We start from the raw sequence: 21,150 nt of genomic DNA, 5'->3' as shown, positions 1-21,150 counted from the left end.
GTGTGTTGTCTTCAGCAAAAAGACCTCTCAAAGGAAAAATTAATGAGGAGGCAAGTGACACTAAGCAGCAACATAGCAACCCTAACAAGACAAGAAAACAGCCATGATGAAGAAAACAGGTATATTCAGGCATAACTGACGTATATTAGTGCTGAAGATAGCCAAGCCTTGCCTATGTATTCAAATAAACTATTTCTGCTCAACAGGCTCCTCCCAGAGGCTGGGCTGGAAATCTCTCTGCCTCTTGCCACCAGGGGGAAGAATTGCTTGGTCCCCATACCCTTTGACAACTTCACCGAGTTTCTAAACCCAGAGGTGCAACATTGAAGTCTTCCAGGAACGCTTGTGAAACAGACCAGGCTGAGGTTTGAGATGAGAACAGTGAACTTAGTTGTTTATTTTCTCAATCTAAAGACACAACCTAGATTCGAGCCACTGTCTTAAGTAGTTGAAAATGTTATTACTCCAACCTCCTCAAAGTGACATTTTCATTTTCGTCCAAAAAACATCAAAAGACATCATTTCATTAGACGGTCTGCACATGCGCAGTTCGGCGCGATATGACCGTTAGACCAACGTGATGGTAAAAACATGCCTGATCTGTACCGCACATAATGCCCCAATTACGGGATTATAATCCTGTCTGCTGTGGCCGGGTCCAGCTCTGCTAAGAAGCCCGTTCCTCTTTCAGCTGTAATCCGCGTGAGTGATGTTAGACGTCCACACCAAAACTCTGTCAACAGCTGTTCCCTCAATACGTCGTCAACAACAACCATAACATTCCGGGAGACACCCGAAATGACCCCCAAAACCCCCCAATTATATTATCCTCACTGTACCTTCCTGTTCACGCCAACACACACTAACACACATCATATAATAATAACCTCCCTTCATAATAGATTAGTTTAAAATGAGAAGAATACCATCAGGTCAATAAACATCAAAATATACAGTGATTTCAGGGTGTCTTATCCAAGTCACTCTGAAATCTAAATCTTAAGTTAGAGAGGGTCCTGCTGACCAAGCGGGATCTCCCTCTATTTGGCAACATTTCAGCAAGAGGCAGAGCTGGCAGGAGGGTGAGGGGGGATGCTGTATAATTGACAATATTTCAATTATACAGCAGTGGGTGTTTCTCTGTGTGGAAGGCCTTTGTAGTGTTAACACACAGCCTGGAGACACCTGGGAATGGTCTATGCACGTGTGTGTGTGTGTGTGTGTGTGTGTGTGTGTGTGTGTGTGTGTGTGTGTGTGTGTGTGTGTGTGTGTGTGTATCTGTATTGATCCATATTGGCAGTGGTATGTGGCAATGGACCTCTGTAGTAGGTTGCTTGTATTGTCAATATAGACTGAGGAATATGAGTACTATGTTCATGTACGCAATGAAGTGGATCAGCCAAAGGACTCAAGCCTGTCGATTTGGTATGGCACTATAGTAGAGTCCATAAAGCCCCTCCCGTCTCCACCCCCCAGTAGTACCACCGGTCGGTGTGTAGGGGGGCTCAGAACTCATCTTCGGAGCTGAGCAGCAGGGTCTTCTCGTTGTCGCGGGTGCTGACGTTGCTGTGGCTGCGGGACACCGGCGCCCCTCCGCGCTGCTCAAGGGTGGACTGCTGTGTGTACTGCTGGTAGGCTGGGGAGAAGTTGTGGATGGCGTCCTGCACCATGTCTCCGGGGTTCATGGTCTCCTTCAGACTGCTGGAGATGCTCTTCATTGGGGCGCAGCGACCTGCCGGGAGAGGATGGAAATAGAGGGAGGATAAGGGATAATGGAAGGAAGAGTGGAACCCTACAGTGAGCAACCTGAATGCCATGAGTAAACTAAATGGAGGATCACATAATACTACTGAACCAAACAGACAAACAGGCAGTGGAGCTCCTAGTGCATTGCAAGGGGTGAACTCAAACACCACAAAATAATATATTGATAAAAGCAGCACATACTGTACAATAATGGCAATACAAATGTATGACAGCACTTAGGATGCTCAAAATAAATTGTTTGTACAAAATTAAACTCTATATCTCAGAAACAGTTAAAAATAATAGAATAACAAAATATGAGCACATCACAGAAATGGAGTCAACCAGAAAGTACTGTGGCAGTGAGAAGCCAAACACAGCTGAGCTAGTGGTAGACCTACCGTACTGTCCATAAATAGGAAAGGACCCTTATAGTGCAGCACAGAGAGAGACAGATAAAGAGAGAGAGGAGGGACATAAGAAAATATACACGGATGAATATTGAACAATAAAAAAGATGGTCGAGAGAACAGAACAGCAGAATAAGGAAGAGATGGAAGATAGATGAGAGGGGAAAAAAGGATTCAACAACAGAAAAATAGAGTAAAAAACCGAGGGAGTGGAGAGGAGAGAGAGGGAGAATAAAAGAAAGGAAGAAACATTTAGAGACAGAGAGAGCAGGTCAGTGGAACAAAGTCACTGAAATAGACTTGAAGAGCAACCATGGAGAACCAGTTTCCTGAATCCTCACTGAACACAGTTCCAGAAACATAAGCAACTGCTTGTGTCAGGAATACACACTAATATGCTAGTGATGACTTCTTTTTACTTAAACAGTTATCTCTAATCTGCATGGATAGTCCCTCCCTCTGTATCCTTACCGTAGGAGTCCAGCCTCTTGTCCATGTAGACCTTGTAGGTGAAGGCGTGGCGCAGGGCCACAGCGGCAAAGAACATCTCAATGCAGATGATAAAGTTCTGGTAGCCGGCGGCGACCGTGCCCTCCCCCACTGACACTTCGGGAGAGTTGATTTTAGGGATGGCTCCACACTTCTCCAGGATGGCCAGCAGCATACCTTATCCCCCAGAGATAGAGGGAGAGAGAAATCGAGGATGGAGGATCAGAGTCCTATCAAATCACAATGTGTGTATTATCTGGGAGAGAGGGTCAGCACACTTGGATGCAGTATTATCTATGATACATTGCGTGTGTGTGTGTCGATCGAGAGGTTTCCTTACCCTGCCAGAAAGAGAGGAAGATGACAGACTTGACCATGAGGAACTTGAGCATGGGGCTGTAGGGGACCAGCAGGTTGCGGGTGGCGAAGTAGAAGAGGAAGAGGGCGTAGAGAGACAGGCTGACAGAGAAGTTATAGATGATGGTCACATACAGGTACCCACTGGCCACACTGGAGAGAGAGAGAGAGAGAGGCACAGCCAGCTATCAGAACAGTGTCAACACATAAGTCTGTGCTAAGACATCCCTATTTTAGAGATTAAGTAATATAATTCCTACTCTGAGATGCTTGACAACTACAACCCCAACATTTCGGTGAAAACAGATTTATAGCCAGAAGAGTGTAAATGTAAAAATCATCTGTGAGAACAAACAAATAACATTTAAACTGTTCATACAGAAAAGTACAGACTAGTAAAGATATTATAGACAAACATGAATCCTCTGTGGCTTTTGAAACAATTCACTTTGAGGTCAACACAGGTTAAGCAAATACTCTGATATAGTATAGAGTAGAATGAGTGAGTGTCCCATAGCCCTACGTACTTGAAGTCTCCGTCTCTGTACTTCCCAAAGGCCTGCAGGATGACCGTGATCATGGCCATCAGAGGCTTCACCACACAGAACTGTAGAGTGGCCTGAGAGAGAGAGAGAGAGAGAGAGATAATATGTAATGCTGTAACAACTCTGTGTTCATATGTAAGGGTTTCTCACAAATAATGTGTGAGAAGAAGGCTTCCACTATACCTGTTTGCAGAATCGGAGGAACCCAATGGAGTAAGTCCTTCCCCAGAGACAGCAGGTTCCGTACACACAGCTGGACCTGTAGACAGCCAAGACACAAGCATTTGGTAGTCTGTGTTCTCAAGATCCAAATGGCATGAAAAGAGGTTCAAACCATACAATAAAGTATTGATACACATTACTATTCTGCAGTTGTGGGATGTTTGAATGACATTCTTGGATTGTATATGAATTGTCTTCTTTAATTTTTATAAGAGAGGACAAAGAGTGATAATAGAGAGAGACTCACTCAATGGGCTTTCCTCTGATCTCAGCCATGATGGCGCTCTCCCCTCCAAGGTACTCATAACACAGGCTGAGGAAGTTGTAGATCACAAACGCTGCAGAGGAAACACACACAAACACATGTAAGCAGAGTCAGAGAGTTAAGAGAATATGGGGGTAGTTGCCGCTATGCAACTACAGCAGTCTTTCGGTTAACCCTGCAAAGCTTTCATATCCAAAATCAATCCCCCAATCAGTCTGTCTGTGTGTATTTGGTCTGTTTGGACTCTGGGCATCCCTTGAGGCATTGGCCATGTTCCTCTCTACAGTATTAAGGCCATGGTCCCTATTTCCCATGAGCAGAATGCTGATGTGCTGTGTCAGTGCAGAAAGCAAAACAAGATGAGAGACTGAGTCATTGTCCCCAATGGCCTCTGGCTAAACCGCCCTCCATTCTAGCTTGGATCAACATCGTTCTGTCCCACTGTGTGTGTGTGTGTGTGTGTGTGACGTGTATTCCAGAGATTCCCATATATTGATATCCATCCAGCTGAATGTTTAGTCCAAAATTATTCAGTTACCATCCTATTTAACAACACATGTACAGTACTGGTATAATCTAATACGCACCTGTTTATCTGAATCCATTCATTAGCATAAATTATTTATCTAAGAGATTTGAATGGTTCATAGAGATTTCAATTGATTTGGAAATTAAATAAATTGTTTCAAATGAACAGAGCACAGTGGTGGGTCCCGACTCCTTGGGACAGACGGAGAGTTGAGGGAAAATCCTCTCCAGTTGACTGAATCACTTCCAGTTTGTCAGGGCAGAAGAGGCTGCAGGACTTCTCTCTGTCTCTCCTTTGGCTGCGAACACTGTTGTTGGTGTCATTGACTGGGAGGAATGTGGTTTCACCTGCTGTCCCAGGTGTTCAGTCCATGCTAATTTGAGGGTGGTGAAGCAACTACAGGATGAATCAATCCTGAAGCGTTGCTGCTCTTTCTCCTGTTCTGTCTCTTTTCTGGCATTGGAAACTCCAGCCATAAAGGACCTATTCCATTTGCTTTCCTTGTATATTGTATTTGCACACATATCGCTGCATAGAGGTCTGAGTAGACAATAATGGGAATCCCAGTGCCATCCTTATGGTAATGACTCCTGCTATTCGAATGTTTGCAAGCATGCATGTATAAATATTCAACATCAGTGTGTGTACTTTGCTGTGTGTGTGTGTGTGTGTGTGTGTGTGTGTGTGTGTGTGTGTGTGTGTGTGTGTGTGTGTGTGTGTGTGTGTGTGTGTGTGAGAGAGAGTGTGTAACTTTATGACAGCACTGGGACCCTCTATATTTAGCAGTGTGGAGCCCTGGGGCCACAGCTGCTGCCTGTGCGGTGTGCCATGTGCTGGCAGGGAGAGCCCACTGTGTGCAGCCTGGCTGAACTGTCAGCTCCCCTGCCATCAATCCATGCGCTCACACACATCATACAGTACACACACACACACACACACACACAGCATTCTCTCACGCATCATAGACTCACACAACTCTCTTTGACACAAGGTAGACAAAATGTGCAGAGCAAAGCACTCGTTCATGCATTGAGCACACCTTCGCACTGAGGTCCCCTTTTCCCCACAAACAGACATAGGGTTGTACATTGTACATACAATAGAGTTTGTCAGGCATAATTTGATGGCAGAGACCGGTAACCAAGGGGCACACCTGTCTGTATTATGTAACCACTGTAACAAAATGCTAATGCCAATTTCTGTTGATGTTACTTCTGGTGAGATACAGCCGGCTGGTACAGAACAGCCAGACAATTTATCTGTTCATAATTGAGTGGTTTCTAAAACTCTTCTCACGGCTTCAGTCATTTGCATACTGTTGCTAGGGAACAGGCTTCCCCTCCCCAGCAATCCCAGCAGGCCTTGGAAACAACAAGAGAACAAAGATGACCACTCTCGTAAAGGCAGAGAGACCGCAAAGGCCATCTGTCACTGGGGACAGAACAGATTCCCACACACTCGTTACTACGACCAGGGGTTGGAACCAGTTCAGAGAACAGAACTGAAAACCGGAAAAGAACGTCATTTTTCAAGGAACAAAATCAGAACCGGGAACGAAAGTGATCTATTCTTCTCTGGAACAGGACCATTATTTTAAAAGCATGGTGACCGGTTAATAACGTTCCGGGCATTTTTCTTTTAAAAGTCCCACAAAATAAACAAAGTGCCTATGCAAAGCCCTCCCTCTGTCAATCAGAAACTTCTTCCAGTGTCGTCCTGCTAGAGGTGTGCCGAGTAGTCGGACAAAACGAGTATAGTAACAGATATGGGACATTTTCTGGATACGACTTGATCAGAGTATTTTTTGTAATTATCTCAAGTGAGGTGCTACATGGTCTAAATAACTCAACTGGCCAGCTTGCCTGTCTGTAAAGAAAAGGGTGGGCTGTACATTGATCCTGCTACTCTAATTGGATAGAGTGAAGATGTATTTCGCTGTCCACTCGCTTCATAATTTCACCCGATCACTTTCACTTCTCTTTTGGTCTGATCATTCAGACTACTGCTGCTGCCTCCTGTTAGCCTGCTACTATGATAAATCAAATGGAAAGGGAGTTTGGTATCAAGCTATCAATGTGCATAATATTTAACAAGCGGGGCAAGGTTAGGGGAAAAAGATGAAATGGAGTCTTATATCTCCCTCTCTAACTTAAAGCATCAGCTGTCAGAGCAGCTTACCGATCACTGTACCTGTACACAACCAATCTGTAAATAGCACACCCAACTACCTCATCCCCATATTGTTATTGATCTTCTTGCTCTTTTGCACCCCAATATCTCTACTTGCACATCATCATCTGCACATCTATCACTCCAGTGTTAATGCTAAATTGTAATTATTTCACCTCTATGGCCTATTTATTGCCTTACCTCCCTACTCTTCTACATTTGCACACACTGTACATAGATTTTTCTATTGCGTTATTGACTGTACGTTTGTTTATGTGTAACTCTGTGTTGTTTTTGTCGCACTGCTTTGCTTTATCTTGGCCAGGTCGCAGTTGTAAATGAGAACTTGTTCTCAACTGGCCTACCTGGTTAAATAAAAGTAAAATAAAAAATGCTGACGCGCATTCTGATTGATAGCAAACTTGTCTGCCCGCTACAAATTGAGGACACACAGACACACCGCTCCTAATCTGAAACTTGTTTGGTCTATAAACATACAGGGAGATAAGTAGATGTTGGCAAAATACCTAAGCATATTAAAACTTCTACGTTTTTTCCGATCACTAGTATCATCCGATCCGACTATCAACTGTAAATTTATGGATACAAATACGAGTATGGCCATGTTGGCACACACATACTGCCTGCCAGCTGAAAATGTTTGCCAGTGTGCATGTAGGCTACTTGCCCCTCCCCCTCCGAAGCATACAGTTGAAGTCGTAAGTTTACATACACTTAGGTTGGAGTCATTAAAACTCGTTTTGTAACCACCCCACAAATTTCTTGTTAACAAACTATAGTTTTGGCAAATCGGTTAGGACATCTACTTTGTGCATGACACAATTTTTCCAACAATTGTTTACAGACAGATTATTTCACTTATAATTCACTGTATCACAATTCTAGTGGGTCAGAAGTTTACATACACCTAAGTTGACTGTGCCTTTAAACAGCTTGGAAAATTCCAGAAAATAATGTCATGGCTTTAGAAGCTTCTGATAGGCTAATTGACATCATTTGAGTCAATTGGAGGTGTACCTGTGGATGTATTTTAAGGCCTACCTTCAAACTCAGTGCCTCTGCGTGACATCATGGGAAAATCAAAAGAGATCAGCCTGAACCTCAGAAAAGAAATTGTAGACCTCCACAAGTCTAGTTCATCCTTGAGAGCATTTCCAAATGCCTGAAGTTACCACATTCATCTTTACAAACAATAGTACGCAAGTATAAACACCATGGGACCACGCAGCCGCATTACCGCTCAGGAAGGAGACGCGTTCTGTCTCCTAGAGAAGAACGTACTTTGGAGCAAAAAGTGCAAATCAATCCCAGAACAACAGCAAAGGACCTTGTGAAGATGCTGGAGGAAACAGGTAAAAAAGTATCTGTATCCACAGTAAAACGAGTCCTATATCGACATAACCTGAAAGGCCGCTCAGCAAAACCGCCATAAAAAAGCCAGACAATGGTTTGCAACTGCACGTGGGGACAAAGATCGTACTTTTGAGAGAAATGTCCTCTGGTCTGATGAAACAAAATTAGAAGTTTTGCCATAATGACCATCGTTATGTTTGGAGGAAAAAGGGGGAGGCTTGCAAGCCGAAGAACACCAAGTACGGAGGTGGCAGCATCATGTTGTGGGGGTGCTTTGCTGCAGGAGGGACTGGTACACTTCACAAAATAGATGGGATCATGAGGATGGAAAATTACGTGGATATATTGAAGCAACATCTCAAGACATCAGTCAGGAAGTTAAAGCTTGGTTGCAAATGGGTCTTCCAAATGGACAATGACCCCAAGCATACTTCCAAAGTTGTGGCAAAATGGCTTAAGGACAACAAAGTCAAGGTAGTGGAGTGGCCATCACAAAGTCCTGACCTCAATCCCATAGAAAATGGGCTGAACTGAAAAAGTGTGTGCGAGCAAGGAGGCCTACAAACCTGACTCAGTTATTCTGTGGGCCTAATTCAGATAATTCATGTCATCACAAGATGCTCAACGCTTCCAGCCAAGTCTCTCCCCACCCACAAAATGTCAGTTGCACCTCACGTCCTACACTTGTCTTTCCATCAAGCATGTAAACAACTCACTGAGCTATAGCTTGCCCGCTCCATAGTAAGTTGCTCTATCCATACTGCATAATTGGTGAAGTAATTTAATGTTGAGTTAAATGTAAAAAATATACGATTTCAGGGGTTTAAAAAGGAACAGAAAGGAACAATATAAACCTGTCGTCTTTTGGGGTCGAACTTGTTCAGAAATGTATTTTGCAGGTCGAAAATTGGAATAAAAAAAAAATTTAAAAAAAGAATGGTTCTATTCAGAACAAAACGATTGTAAAAGGATTTTGTTTCCAAGTCCTGCTACGGGACACAAAACAAGTGCACATGCAAAAACACAATCATCGAACGTATGTCCACCAAAAATGTGTTGTGAGTACTTGTGCATCTCCAATGGAGTAGAAAGTACGTGTGTGATATTGCTTAAAAAACACAGAACATGTAGTAGCACAGCAGAAAGGTTTCGGCCGTAACAGTGTACTGCAAACAATAGAATGCACCTGTGCTTAGCGCAAATACATTTTTCCATTGCAACATCAAACCATAGACCAGCAGGATGAGCAACAGACCACAAACCATGTCTATCACAGCTCTATTTGAATGTATAAGGAACAAAAATATAAACACAACATGCAACAATTTCAAAGATTTACAGTTCATATAACCTCTTGGGGCTAGGGGGCAGTATTTTCACAGCCGGATGAAAAACGTACCCAATTTAAACAGGTTACTACTCTGGCCCAGAAAATAGAATATGCATATTATTAGTAGATTTGAATAGAAAACACTCTGAAGTTTCTAAAACTGTTTGAATGGTGTCTGTGAGTATAACATAACTCATATGGCAGGCAAAAAAGCTGAGAAAAATTGAATCAGGAAGTGGGAGTAATTAGAAATGTAGTTTTTGTTTTGAATCCCTTGGAAAAACTACAGTGACATAGGATTTACGTTACACCTCCTAACTCTTCCATTGGCTGTCAACAATCTTTAGGAACTGGTTTCAACCGTCAGCTGTTACCGGGCAGATCATTTTGGCTCAGTCAATCATTGGCCAGTCTGAGGAGAGGTGTCTTATGATGCACATGCACTTGACGTCATCGTTTTTATATTTTTCTTCTGGGATGAATAGCTATTGCCCGGTTGTAAAATTATCGCAATTTTACGTAAAAAAATACCCTAAAGGATTGATTGTAAACATCGTTTGACGTGTTTCTACAAACGGTAATGGAACTTTGAACATTTCGTCTATGGATTTGCGTCCACTCCACATGGCATTGTAAAGTGTTCTGGATGGGTCAAAAAAACGGACGTATTTGGTCATAAATGATGGACTTTGCATAACAAATTAACATTTCTTGTGGAAGTGGGTGCCCATCCGAGTGCATTCCGCCGAAGTTCAGCAAAGGTAAGTAAATATTTAGAACATATTGTTAGAGATTTGTCGACGCCGAGGTTGTAGGCTAACTGTATAGCTTAGCATTGAAGGCTAAGTTCTGTACTCAGAATATTGAACAATGTGCTTTTTCCGTAACGTTATTTTGAAATCTGACAAAGTGGTTGCATAAAGGAGTAGATTATCTCTAATTCTTTAAATAATTGTTATACATTTTTTCAACGTTTATGAGTTCTTTTGTAAATTAAATGTGCCTATTCACCGGAAGTTATGGGGGGAAAAGAAATTCTGAATGTCACGCGCCAATGTAAAAATAGGGTTTTTGGATATAAATCTAAACTTGATCGAACAAAAAATGCATGTATTGTCTAACATGAAGTCCTAGGAGTGTCATCTGATGAAGATTGTCAAAGGTTAGTGCTTAATTTTAGCTGTATATCTGGTTTTGTGATGGCTATTGTGCTTGGAAAATGGCTTTTTCTTTTTTTTTTGCTGAGGTGCTATGCTAAAATAATCTAATGTTTTGCTTTCACCGTAAAGCCTTTTTGAAATCGGACAATGTGATTGGATTAACGAGTAGAGTATCTTTAAAATGCCGTATAATACTTGAATTTTAATTTTGAGATTATTTTGTTTTGAATATCGCGCCGTGCTATCTCACTGGTTGTTGTCCAACCAATCCCGTTATCGGGATTGTATCCTCAAGAGGTTCATATAAGGAAATCAGTCAATTGAAGTAAATTAGGCCCTAATCTATGGATTTCACATGACTGTTGGTTACAGATACCTTTAAAACAATGGGTCTCAGGATCTCGTCACGGTGTCTCTGTGCATTCAAATTGCCATCGATAAAATGCAATTGGGTTCATTGTCCATAGCTTATGCCTGCCCATACAATAACTCCACCGCCGCCATGGAGCACTCTGTTTACATCAGCAAACCGCTCGCCCAAACGACACCATACATGTGGTGTGCGGTTGTAAGGCCGGTTGGACGTACTGCTAAATTCTCTAAAACGGCTTAAAAGCTCTAAAACAAATTAACATTCAACTCTCTGGCAACAACTGTGGTGGACATTCCTCCAGTCACCATGCCAATTGCAAGCACAGTATCTCTTCGCTCTAAAACAAATGTACTTGTATGTACTTGATGTTTCTCAAGGCTTTCAGTCTCTATGGGGGTGCCACAGGGTTCAATTCTCGGGCAGACTCTTTTCTCTGTATATATCAATGATGCCGCTCTTGCTGCGGGTGATTCTTTGATCCACCTCTACGCAGACGACACCATTCTGTATACATCTGGCCCTTCCTTGGACACTGTGTTATCAAACCTCCAAACAAGCTTCAATGCTCCTTCCGTGGCCTCCAACTGCTCTTAAATGCTAGTAAAACTAAATGCATGCTCTTCAACCGATTGCTGCCCACACCTGCCAGCCCACCTAGCATCACTACTCTGGATGGTTCTGATCTAGAATATGTGGACAACTACAAATACCTAGGTGTCTGGCTAGACTGTAAACTCTCCTTCCAGACTCATATTAAACATCTCCAATCCAAAGTTAAATCTAGAATTGGCTTCCTATTTCGCAACAAAGCCTCCTTCACTCATGCTGCCAAACATACCCTCGTAAAACTGACCATCCTACCGATCCTTGACTTTGGCGATGTCATTTACAAAATAGCCTCCAACACTCTACTCAGCAAACTGGATGCAGTCTATCACAGTGCCATCTGTTTTGTCACCAAAGCCCCATATACCACCCACCACTGCGACCTGTATGCTCTCGTTGGCTGGTCCTCGCTACATATTCGTCGCCAAACCCACTGGCTCCAGGTCATCTATAAGTCTTTGCTAGGTAAAGCACCGCCTTATCTCAGCTCACTGGTCAGCATAGCAACTCCCATCCGTAGCAAGCGCTCCAGCAGGTATATTTCACTGGTCATCCCCATAGCCAACACCTTCTTTGGCCGCCTTTCATTCCAGTTCTCTGCTGCCAATGACTGGAACGACTTGCAAAAAAAACCCCCAAAAAACGCTGAAGTTGGAGACATATCTCCCTCACTAACTTTAAGCGTCAGCTGTCAGAGCAGCTACCGATCGCTGCAGCTGTACACAGCCCATCTTTAAATAGCCCATCCAACCAACTACCTACCTCATCCACATATGTTTTTTCTTTTCTGCTCTTTTGCACACCAGTATTTTTACTTGCACATCCTCATCTGCACATATCACTCCAGTGTAAATTGCTAAATTGTAGTTACTTCGCCACTATTGGCCTATTTATTGCCATACCTCCTTACTTCATTTGCACACACTGTATACAGATTTTTCTATTGTGTTATTGACTGTACGTTTGTTTATTCCATGTGTAACTCTGTGTTGTTTTTGTCGCACTGCTTTGCTTTATCTTGGCCAGGTAGCAGTTGTAAATGAGAACTTGTTCTCAACTGGCCTACCTGGTTAAATAAAGGTGAAATAAAATTGTACAAATTATATTCATGCCAATACATTTAAAAATGCTATTTTAACAGGTAAAAAGCATACACCATTGACAGGGTGGGAAGGTTCTCACCTTCGTAGCAGTCGCGGACCGTGTCAAAGTAGACGTAGTACTCTTCGTTAGTGAAGAAGAGGAGGCTGAGCCACGAGTCAAAGGCGTAGATGGGAACGATGAAGAGGATGCGAACTATGTGCCTCTGCTCATTGGGAGAGCTGTAGTAGCGCAGGTGCATGTAGATCTATCAAAGGGAGAAAGATAGGGAACGATACATAGACAAGAAAGAGAAGGACAGTGAAGAGGGCATCATTTAATCTCAGCTCCTAAAGGACCTCGCTAGATTATAATGTACTTCATTGTAGGAGAACAATTTAAAAACTATAAACGTGACAGTTAAATAGACAATGGAGTGAAAGGAGGGTAATTGTGTTTGAATATTCAACAGCTTCCTTCTCCCTCAGAGGGACCACAGCTCTGTCAACGTGAGCTAGCTAAAAATGGGCTAGCTGAAACAAGTATCTCATGAAATCAATGTGTTTTCACTAGGGCTCAGTGACTGTGACTTTGTGGTCCTGCCCACATCTTGGGGAGAGCAGTCGACATCATGCGTGTGTGTGATGAGTGGATCTGTGTTGTGTTTTTCCATTCGGATGAGTAGGCTCTGTCATCAGTACCTTTTATCTACTTCATCCTGTCCCAGGTTCCCACTTACACAATGCTACACCTATCACCTTTCCTGGCCTGGGCACACACACCTTTGGTAAAATAACAAACAGTAGGGCGCTCGCACACAGAGAGCACCGTACCCAGCTTTGTTGCTAGGCAACAGCCCCCGCTCTCTGATGTCACTGCAGAGCTAGGTACACCTGTTGTCAGAGCGACGGCTCATCTTTAACCCAGGAACACACAATGGAGAGGAATCATTAACCTGGGCTTTTCAGTAGCTCTGAACCTACAGGAGGTTAGTGGTCTGCAGGCAACATGAATACATATTGAAGACCTGCCACAACTACTTTATCATGGCTGAACAGCATGAGGTGTTCCACGCTGGATGTGTTCCAGAGTGCATAATCAACCTGGACTTGGCAGGCATGAGGAATCTGAAGGGAATCCTTGATATGCTTCTGCAGTTTCTATCTGCAATTTGATTTGTGCATACTGAGAAAACTACTGTAGGCGCTAGGCATCCATCTTATGCAGTAGTGAGACCACACTAACATATGATTTGAGTACACACAGTTGAAGCATATGTTAGATGCAGCATGCAGAAAAACATAGGAGTGTGTATGTGTTTGTGTATGTATGTGTGAGAAAGAATTCATTAGCCCCTTACCTGGTGGCAGGTTATTAGCAGGGCTGTCCAGACAAAGAACCCTGACACGGTCTGGGCAGTGGAGGTCATGAGGAAGTATGGTTCCTCAGGGGTCACCAGGGGGGTGTCTGGCACCCAGGAGGCGTTGGAGCCCAACGGGGCCGCTGTGGTCGGGGACCCTGGGCCAATATCGGCTGGGGAGTCATTTTCCATTCGATCTGACAGGGGCATGCCACGTCTCCACTGCTCCTCCATCATCTGGAGGGTTTTCCGGATATTCACAATCACATTAACAGAAGTAGCTAAATATGTAGAAAAGGTGGAGCTCCATTCAGGAACAGTGTGCCTCCCAAGGGACCAAAAGCCTAGTTTCTTTCAAGGTTATCGAACACATCACATGTGGATGGTTGTCTCGTGCATACCAATAAAAACCTACTTCTTTATTCAATTGAACAATTAAAGCTGAAACTAACATCCTAGTGGACAGAGAAAATCTGAATAAGATATGGAGAGGAGAGAGAAAGAGGGGAACCAGAAGAAGCTGAGTGAGGGGAAGAGAGGGGAACCAGAAGGAGCTGAGTGAGGGAGAGAGAGGGGAACCAGAAGGAGCTGAGTGAAGGGGAGAGAGGGGAACCAGAAGAAGCTGAGTGAGGGGAAGAGAGGGGAACCAGAAGGAGCTGAGTGAGGGAGAGAGAGGGGAACCAGAAGGAGCTGAGTGAAGGGGAGAGAGGGGAACCAGAAGGAGCTGAGTGAGGGAGAGAGAGGGGAACCAGAAGGAGCTGAGTGAGGGGAAGAGAGGGGAACCAGAAGGAGCTGAGTGAGGGGAAGAGAGGGGAACCAGAAGGAGCTGAGTGAGGGAGAGAGAGGGGAACCAGAAGGAGCTGAGTGAAGGGGAGAGAGGGGAACCAGAAGGAGCTGAGTGAAGGGGAGAGAGGGGAACCAGAAGGAGCTGAGTGAGGGGAAGAGAGGGGAACCAGAAGGAGCTGAGTGAGGGAGAGAGAGGGGAACCAGAAGGAGCTGAGTGAAGGGGAGAGAGGGGAACCAGAAGGAGCTGAGTGAGGGGAAGAGAGGGGAACCAGAAGGAGCTGAGTGAAGGGGAGAGAGAGGGGAACCAGAAGGAGCTGAGTGAAGGGGAGAGAGGGGAACCAGAAGGAGCTGAGTGAGGGTGAGAGAGGGGAACCAGAAGGAGCTGAGTGAAGGGGAGAGAGGGGAACCAGAAGGAGCTGAGTGAGGGGAAGAGAGGGGAACCAGAAGGAGCTGAGTGAGGGAGAGAGAGGGGAACCAGAAGGAGCTGAGTGAGGGGAAGAGAGGGGAACCAGAAGGAGCTGAGTGAGGGAGAGAGAGGGGAACCAGAAGGAGCTGAGTGAAGGGGAGAGAGGGGAACCAGAAGGAGCTGAGTGAAGGGGAGAGAGGGGAACCAGAAGGAGCTGAGTGAGGGGAAGAGAGGGGAACCAGAAGGAGCTGAGTGAAGGGGAGAGAGGGGAACCAGAAGGAGCTGAGTGAGGGGAAGAGAGGGGAACCAGAAGGAGCTGAGTGAGGGGAAGAGAGGGGAACCAGAAGGAGCTGAGTGAAGGGGAGAGAGGGGAACCAGAAGGAGCTGAGTGAAGGGGAGAGAGGGGAACCAGAAGGAGCTGAGTGAGGGGAAGAGAGGGGAACCAGAAGGAGCTGAGTGAAGGGGAGAGAGGGGAACCAGAAGGAGCTGAGTGAGGGGAAGAGAGGGGAACCAGAAGGAGCTGAGTGAGGGGAAGAGAGGGGAACCAGAATGAGCTGAGTGAGGGAGAGAGAGGGGAACCAGAAGGAGCTGAGTGAGGGTGAGGGAGAGGGAAGTTGAGAGAGAACACAGGGACAGAGTGAATCAGTCAGACAGAGCGAATTGGCGTGACATGGGCTGAGGGCCCACTGACCCAAATTCTCCTTCTCCTCTCCTCCTGGTTTGAGAGCAGGGGCAAGCGTAGGAGAGCCACAAATAAATCTCTATGGAGCACATTGAAGGACAGACTGGGTATATCAGTGCCAGTGGGACATACAGTTGAAGTCGGACGTTTACATACACCTTAGCCAAATGCATTTAAACTCAGTTTTTCACAATTCCTGACATTTAATCCTTGTAAAGATTCCGTGTCTTGGGTCAGTTAGGATCACCACTTATTTTAAGAATGTGAAATGTTAGAATAATAGTAGAGAGAATGATTTATTTCAGCTTTTATTTCTTTCATCATATTCCCAGTGGGTCAGAAGTTTACATACAGTCAATTAGTATTTAGTAGCATTGCCTTTAAATTGTTTAACTTGGGTCAAACGTTTCAGGTAGCCTTCCACAAGCTTCCCACAATAAGTTGGGTGAATTTTGGCCCATTCCTCCTGACAGAGCTGGTGTAACTGAGTCAGGTTTATAGGCCTCCTTGCTCGCACACACTTTTTCAGTTCTGCCCACAAATTTTCTATGGGATTGAGGTCAGGGTTTAGTGATGGCCACTCCAATACCTTGACTTTGTTGTCCTTAAGCCATTTTGCCAAAACTTTGGAAATATGCTTGGGGTCATTGTCCATTTGGAAGACCCATTTGCGACCAAGCTTTAACCTCCTGACTGATGTCTTGAGATGTTGCTTCAATATATCCACATAATTTTCTTCCCTCATGATGCCATCTATTTTGTGAAGTGCACCAGTCCCTCCTGCAGCAAAGCACCCCCACAACATGATGCTGCCACCCCAGTGCTTCACGGTTGGGATGTTGTTCTTCGGCTTGCAAGTCTCCCCCTTTTTCCTCCAAACATAACGATGGTCATTATGGCTAAACGGTTCTATTTTTGTTTCATCAGACCAGAGGACATTTCTCCAAAAAGTACAATCTTTGTCCCCACGTGCAGTTGCAAACCGTAGTCTGGCTTTTTTATGGCAGTTTTGGAGCAGTGGCTTCAGTAAAACGAGACCCGTTTCCTTCAACATCTTCACAAGGTCCTTTGATGTTGTTCTGGGATTGATTTGCAGTTTTCGCACCAAAGTACGTTCATCTCTAAGAGACAGAACGCGTCTCCTTCCTGAGCGGTATGACGGCTGCGTGGTCCCATGGTGTTTATACTTGAGTACTATTGTTTGTACAGATGAATGTGGTACCTTCAGGTGTTTGGAAATTGCTCCCAAGAATGAACCAGAATTGTGGAGGTCTACAAAAAAAATTCTGAGGTCTTTGCTGATTTCTTTTGATTTTCCCATGATGTCAAGCAAAGAGGCACTGAGTAGGTAGGCCTTGAAATACATTCACGGGTACACCTCCAATTGACTCAAATTATGTCAATTAGCCTCTCAGAAGATTCCAAAGCCATGACATTTTCTGGAATTTTCCAAGCTGTTTAAAGACACAGTCAATTTAGTGTATGTAAACTTCTGACCCACTGGAATTGTGATACAGTGAATTATAAGTGAAATAATCTGTCTGTAAACAATTGTTGGAAACATTACTTGTGTCATGCAAAGTAGATGTCCTAACCGACTTGCCAAAACTAGTTTGTTGACAAGAAATTTGTGGAGGGTTGAAAAATGAGTTTTAATGACTCCAACCTAAGTGTATGTAAACTTCCGACTTCAACTGTATAGCTAATGAGAGGAATTTATTTAATGACAGAATTTTTTTAAACATTTATGAGATTGGTTTGAGTCTTTTAGCCATCAGCAGCACATGTTCAATTCTCTAAGTCAGCAAGGTGACTGACCCCTATTGCTCATTAGGTCTGTAATACTGATGTATTGCAAAGTAGCCAGATAGCAGTTTTCTAATGGGAAACTGTAGGCTAAGTGGCCATTAGAAAGATGGACAGTAGATTCTCCACACCCTTGTACTCAATTCTGGCATTAGTGATGCTCACTAGGTAATGTGATCGCTAGATGCATCAGTCTGGAGTCCAATGATGGCAATAACCTAATCATTCAGAATAAAACTGATTTAAAAGGGGATTTAATTAATATGCATGGCTAAATATAGGCGGGTCGTGGCCATGGGTGACTCACGCTGCTGGACGAAGCCTGCTGTATGTATTATATTTGAGGGGGCAGTTACATTTGAGTGTCACACTCGTTTCCTTCAAGTTGGGTTTCTCAAGTAACTATTGGTTCGTGATAAGCATAGACTATTGACTGATGACTATTGAGGTTGAAAATCAACAATATGTAGGCCTATTCTTTATAGGCCTAGAGAATAAATGCCTATTAGATTATAATGTGATTTTTCCATGACACAAATGCTTAATTATTCAAGAAAAGGGGAAAGGGTTGAGACAGTAGTAAAGAATGAAAGTATTGATGGCTTCTAAAAACAGCATACATGTTACATTGATAAGGTATACTGATGTTCAGTTGTAATTGAGAGCCATGTCTGGTGCATTTCGTTTGGTTTAATGACCAGATAATTCATATAGACACGACAGGGGTGACTCCATCAAGTCCTGCTGACTGAACCTGAAGGTGTATTTCATAACATCTGTTGTACTTTGACCTAAATCCTATCAGTCATCCAATATCGGCTTTTTGACATTGATGCCAAAATGAAACGAGATACATTTTTGCAGTTTTCCTCTCCAGATATACTAAAGGCATAACATACTAAGGAAAATATATGGCGTTGTAGTGAGAATAAATGAATAACATAATTTCCATGCAAAGACTACATTTAAAAAAACATTTAAACAATAACAGCTGCTCATTTCCATAATAGAAAAAAAAGGCAACCAAAACCTCTTTATGGATGATTTCATTATGAAAATTGTCATTGTACAACAAAGTGAAAACAGGAGCTGAAATTACAGCTGTGAAAGCTACATTCGTCGTTCGTTTGGAAACAGTTTCTTTCCATCCATTCCGAACACAAAAACACAGCGCGAGCGGTGGCTTACCTGCCTCTGCTGATGTTTGATTTGTGTACACACTGCGGCTGTTTGAATCCAAGCATAAATGTATCCTAAATACGTTATCTACGACAGACACACATTCATAAAATAATAATTCATACTAAATTAAAATTACTGCAATATAACGTCAAGTGAGAAACCAATTTAAACCATGTTTACAGTTATATCTAGTTCGCTAGCTAACGTTAGCATAGCTAGTTAGGTAGCTGCTCGCAAACTCTTCAAAGCCTAGGCAAATACAAACTTTTGTCTGTACTAATAGTCCATCTCATGTAGAAAAACTTTATTCAGTCACTATAATTTCAAAATAGCATTATCGGGGAACGCTCGTGAATTCGGCTCCGTTATTCCCCTGTATCTCTCCTAGCGATTCACTACGCTAAGATTTTACAGTAGCAGAATAGCGAAACTCCTCCACCGTTTCTGCTTTCACGCAGGCGCAGTAGCTTCATTGCCTTGAGCCACTTTCCCATGATGTAACCGTACATGCCAGCTGGTCTTGTATTGTTGTACAAACCCAGATTTCAAGTATTTGTGTTTGTGTATGAAGAATTTACCAGGTAGTATAAAGTTAATTCATTCGGTAGCTTTGTTTTCATTCGAATAATATTACACATTTCATTGTAAATACATATGTCTTATTAATTAAATAAAAAACGCAATTAATTAGCTAGCTCCAAAATAACTTGTCACAAAAGATTTGGATAATAGTTTGCCCATTTTAAAGTTGATTTGTATATCAAAGTGAAAGAAATTAAGGGGCAACCAAACTTTCTTCCAGTCAATTTCACTAATATATCCGTACCCGAAAATGTTTACTTTAATATTTATTGAAATCTATAGAATTAGTCAATGACGAGGACAATATTTTCTTACATAATTTCACAAATGTAAACCCTGATCCTTTTAAAAATGTATCTGCAAATGGAATGTAAAATGTTCATTATTCCTGACATCTTCATGTATTCAAGTGTAGTGACTTATTTTTCAATCTGTAAACATACTTTATTGTATGTACTGAGATGTCGCATTACTGTAATGACAATTTAATTTAAATTTTGAAAAAAAGCATTTCAGGCCCAGTCACTCCTCCAGTCTCCTCAAATGGTCCTCTTTTAGATACAATAACATGTCATTTCCCAAATGCAGTGTATAGTTATGGACAAAAGTTTTCAGAATGACAAATATTAATTTCCAAAGTTTGCTGCTTAGGTGTCTTTACATATTTTTGTCAGATGTTACTATGGAATACTGAAGTATAATTACAAGCATTTCATAAGGGTCAAATAATTTGGGTTTTTGTTTGTCCACCCGCCTCTTGAGGATTGACCACAAGTTCTCAATGGGATTAAGGTCTGGGGAGTTTCCTGGCCATGGACCCAAATATCAAATGTTTTGGTCCCCGAGCCACTTAGTTATCACTTTTGCCTTATGGCAAGGTGCTCCATCATGCTGGAAAAGGCATTGTTCGTCACCAAACTGTTCCTGGATGGTTGGGAGAACTTGCTCTCGGAGGATGTGCTGGTACCATTCTTTATTCATGGCTGTGTTCTTAGGCAAAATTGTGAGTGAGCCCACTCCCTTGGCTGAGAAGCAACCCCACACAAGAATGGTCTAAGGATGCTTTACTGTTGGCATGACACAGGACTGATGGTAGCGCTCACCTTGTCTTCGCCGGACAAGCTTTTTTCCAGATGCCCCGAACAATCGGAAAGGGGATTCATCAGAGAAAATAACTTTACCCCAGTCCTCAGCAGTCCAATCCCTGTACCTTTTTCAGAATATCAGTCTGTCCCTGATGTTTTTCCTGGAGAAGTGGCTTCTTTGCTGCCCTTCTTCACACCAGGCCATCCTCCAAAAGTCTTCACCTCACTGTGCGTGCAGATGCACTCACACCTGCCTGCTGCCATTCCTGAGCAAGCTCTGTACTGGTGGTGCCCCGATCCTGCAGCTGAATCAACTTTAGGAGATGGTCCTGGCACTTGCTGGACTTTCTTGGGCGCCCTGAAGCCTTCTTCACAACAATTGAACTGCTCTCATTGAAGTTCTTGATGATCCGATAAATGGTTGATTTAGGTGCAATCTTACTGGCAGCAATATCCTTGCCTGTGAAGCCCTTTTTGTGCAAAGCAATTACATACACACGTGTTTCCTTACAGGTAACCATGTTTGACAGAGGAAGAACAATGATTCCAAGCACCACCCTCCCTTTGAAGCTTCCAGTCTGTTATTCAAACTCAATCAGCATGACA

General features: G+C 43.2%; 1 protein-coding gene across 5 annotated transcripts; it reads right to left on the bottom strand.

Annotated features, from left to right (window-relative positions):
- Positions 1-366: 366 nt before the first annotated feature.
- LOC106601226 (transmembrane protein 184B) lies at positions 367-19,324 on the bottom strand. Of its 5 annotated transcripts, none has more exons than XM_014193265.2 (11): positions 19,058-19,324; positions 18,884-18,921; positions 14,016-14,252; positions 12,758-12,923; positions 4,017-4,107; positions 3,731-3,806; positions 3,530-3,621; positions 2,986-3,155; positions 2,628-2,822; positions 2,148-2,174; positions 367-1,732 (listed from the first exon to the last, which is right to left on the bottom strand). In XM_014193265.2, the coding sequence occupies exons 3-11, from the start codon at positions 14,250-14,252 to the stop codon at positions 1,506-1,508; spliced, it is 1,281 nt and encodes a 426-aa protein (XP_014048740.1). In that variant the 5' UTR covers positions 18,884-18,921; positions 19,058-19,324; the 3' UTR covers positions 367-1,505. The 5 variants fall into 5 exon arrangements, with proteins under 5 accessions (XP_014048740.1, XP_014048737.1, XP_045571108.1 ...); XM_014193262.2 differs by having other exon boundaries at positions 19,143-19,324; XM_045715152.1 differs by having other exon boundaries at positions 14,016-14,296; positions 18,884-19,324.
- Positions 19,325-21,150: the final 1,826 nt, after the last annotated feature.

This window comes from Salmo salar, chromosome ssa03 (assembly GCF_905237065.1).
Source record: "Salmo salar chromosome ssa03, Ssal_v3.1, whole genome shotgun sequence".
NCBI classification, from domain to species: Eukaryota; Metazoa; Chordata; class Actinopteri; order Salmoniformes; family Salmonidae; genus Salmo; species Salmo salar.
Note: the sequence above shows the minus strand (reverse complement) of the source record. Positions and strands in the feature narration are given on the sequence as shown.

Excerpts from the sequence above, each read along its gene's own strand:
- LOC106601226 (XM_014193262.2), bottom strand. The coding sequence starts at position 19,170 with ATGAGATGGACTATTAGTACAGACAAAA. Across the intron at positions 14,253-18,883 it reads TCAAACATCAGCAGAGGCAG|ATGATGGAGGAGCAGTGGAG; the intron begins GTAAGCCACCGC and ends AAAACCCTCCAG. Across the intron at positions 3,622-3,730 it reads TCCTCCGATTCTGCAAACAG|GCCACTCTACAGTTCTGTGT; the intron begins GTATAGTGGAAG and ends TCTCTCTCTCAG.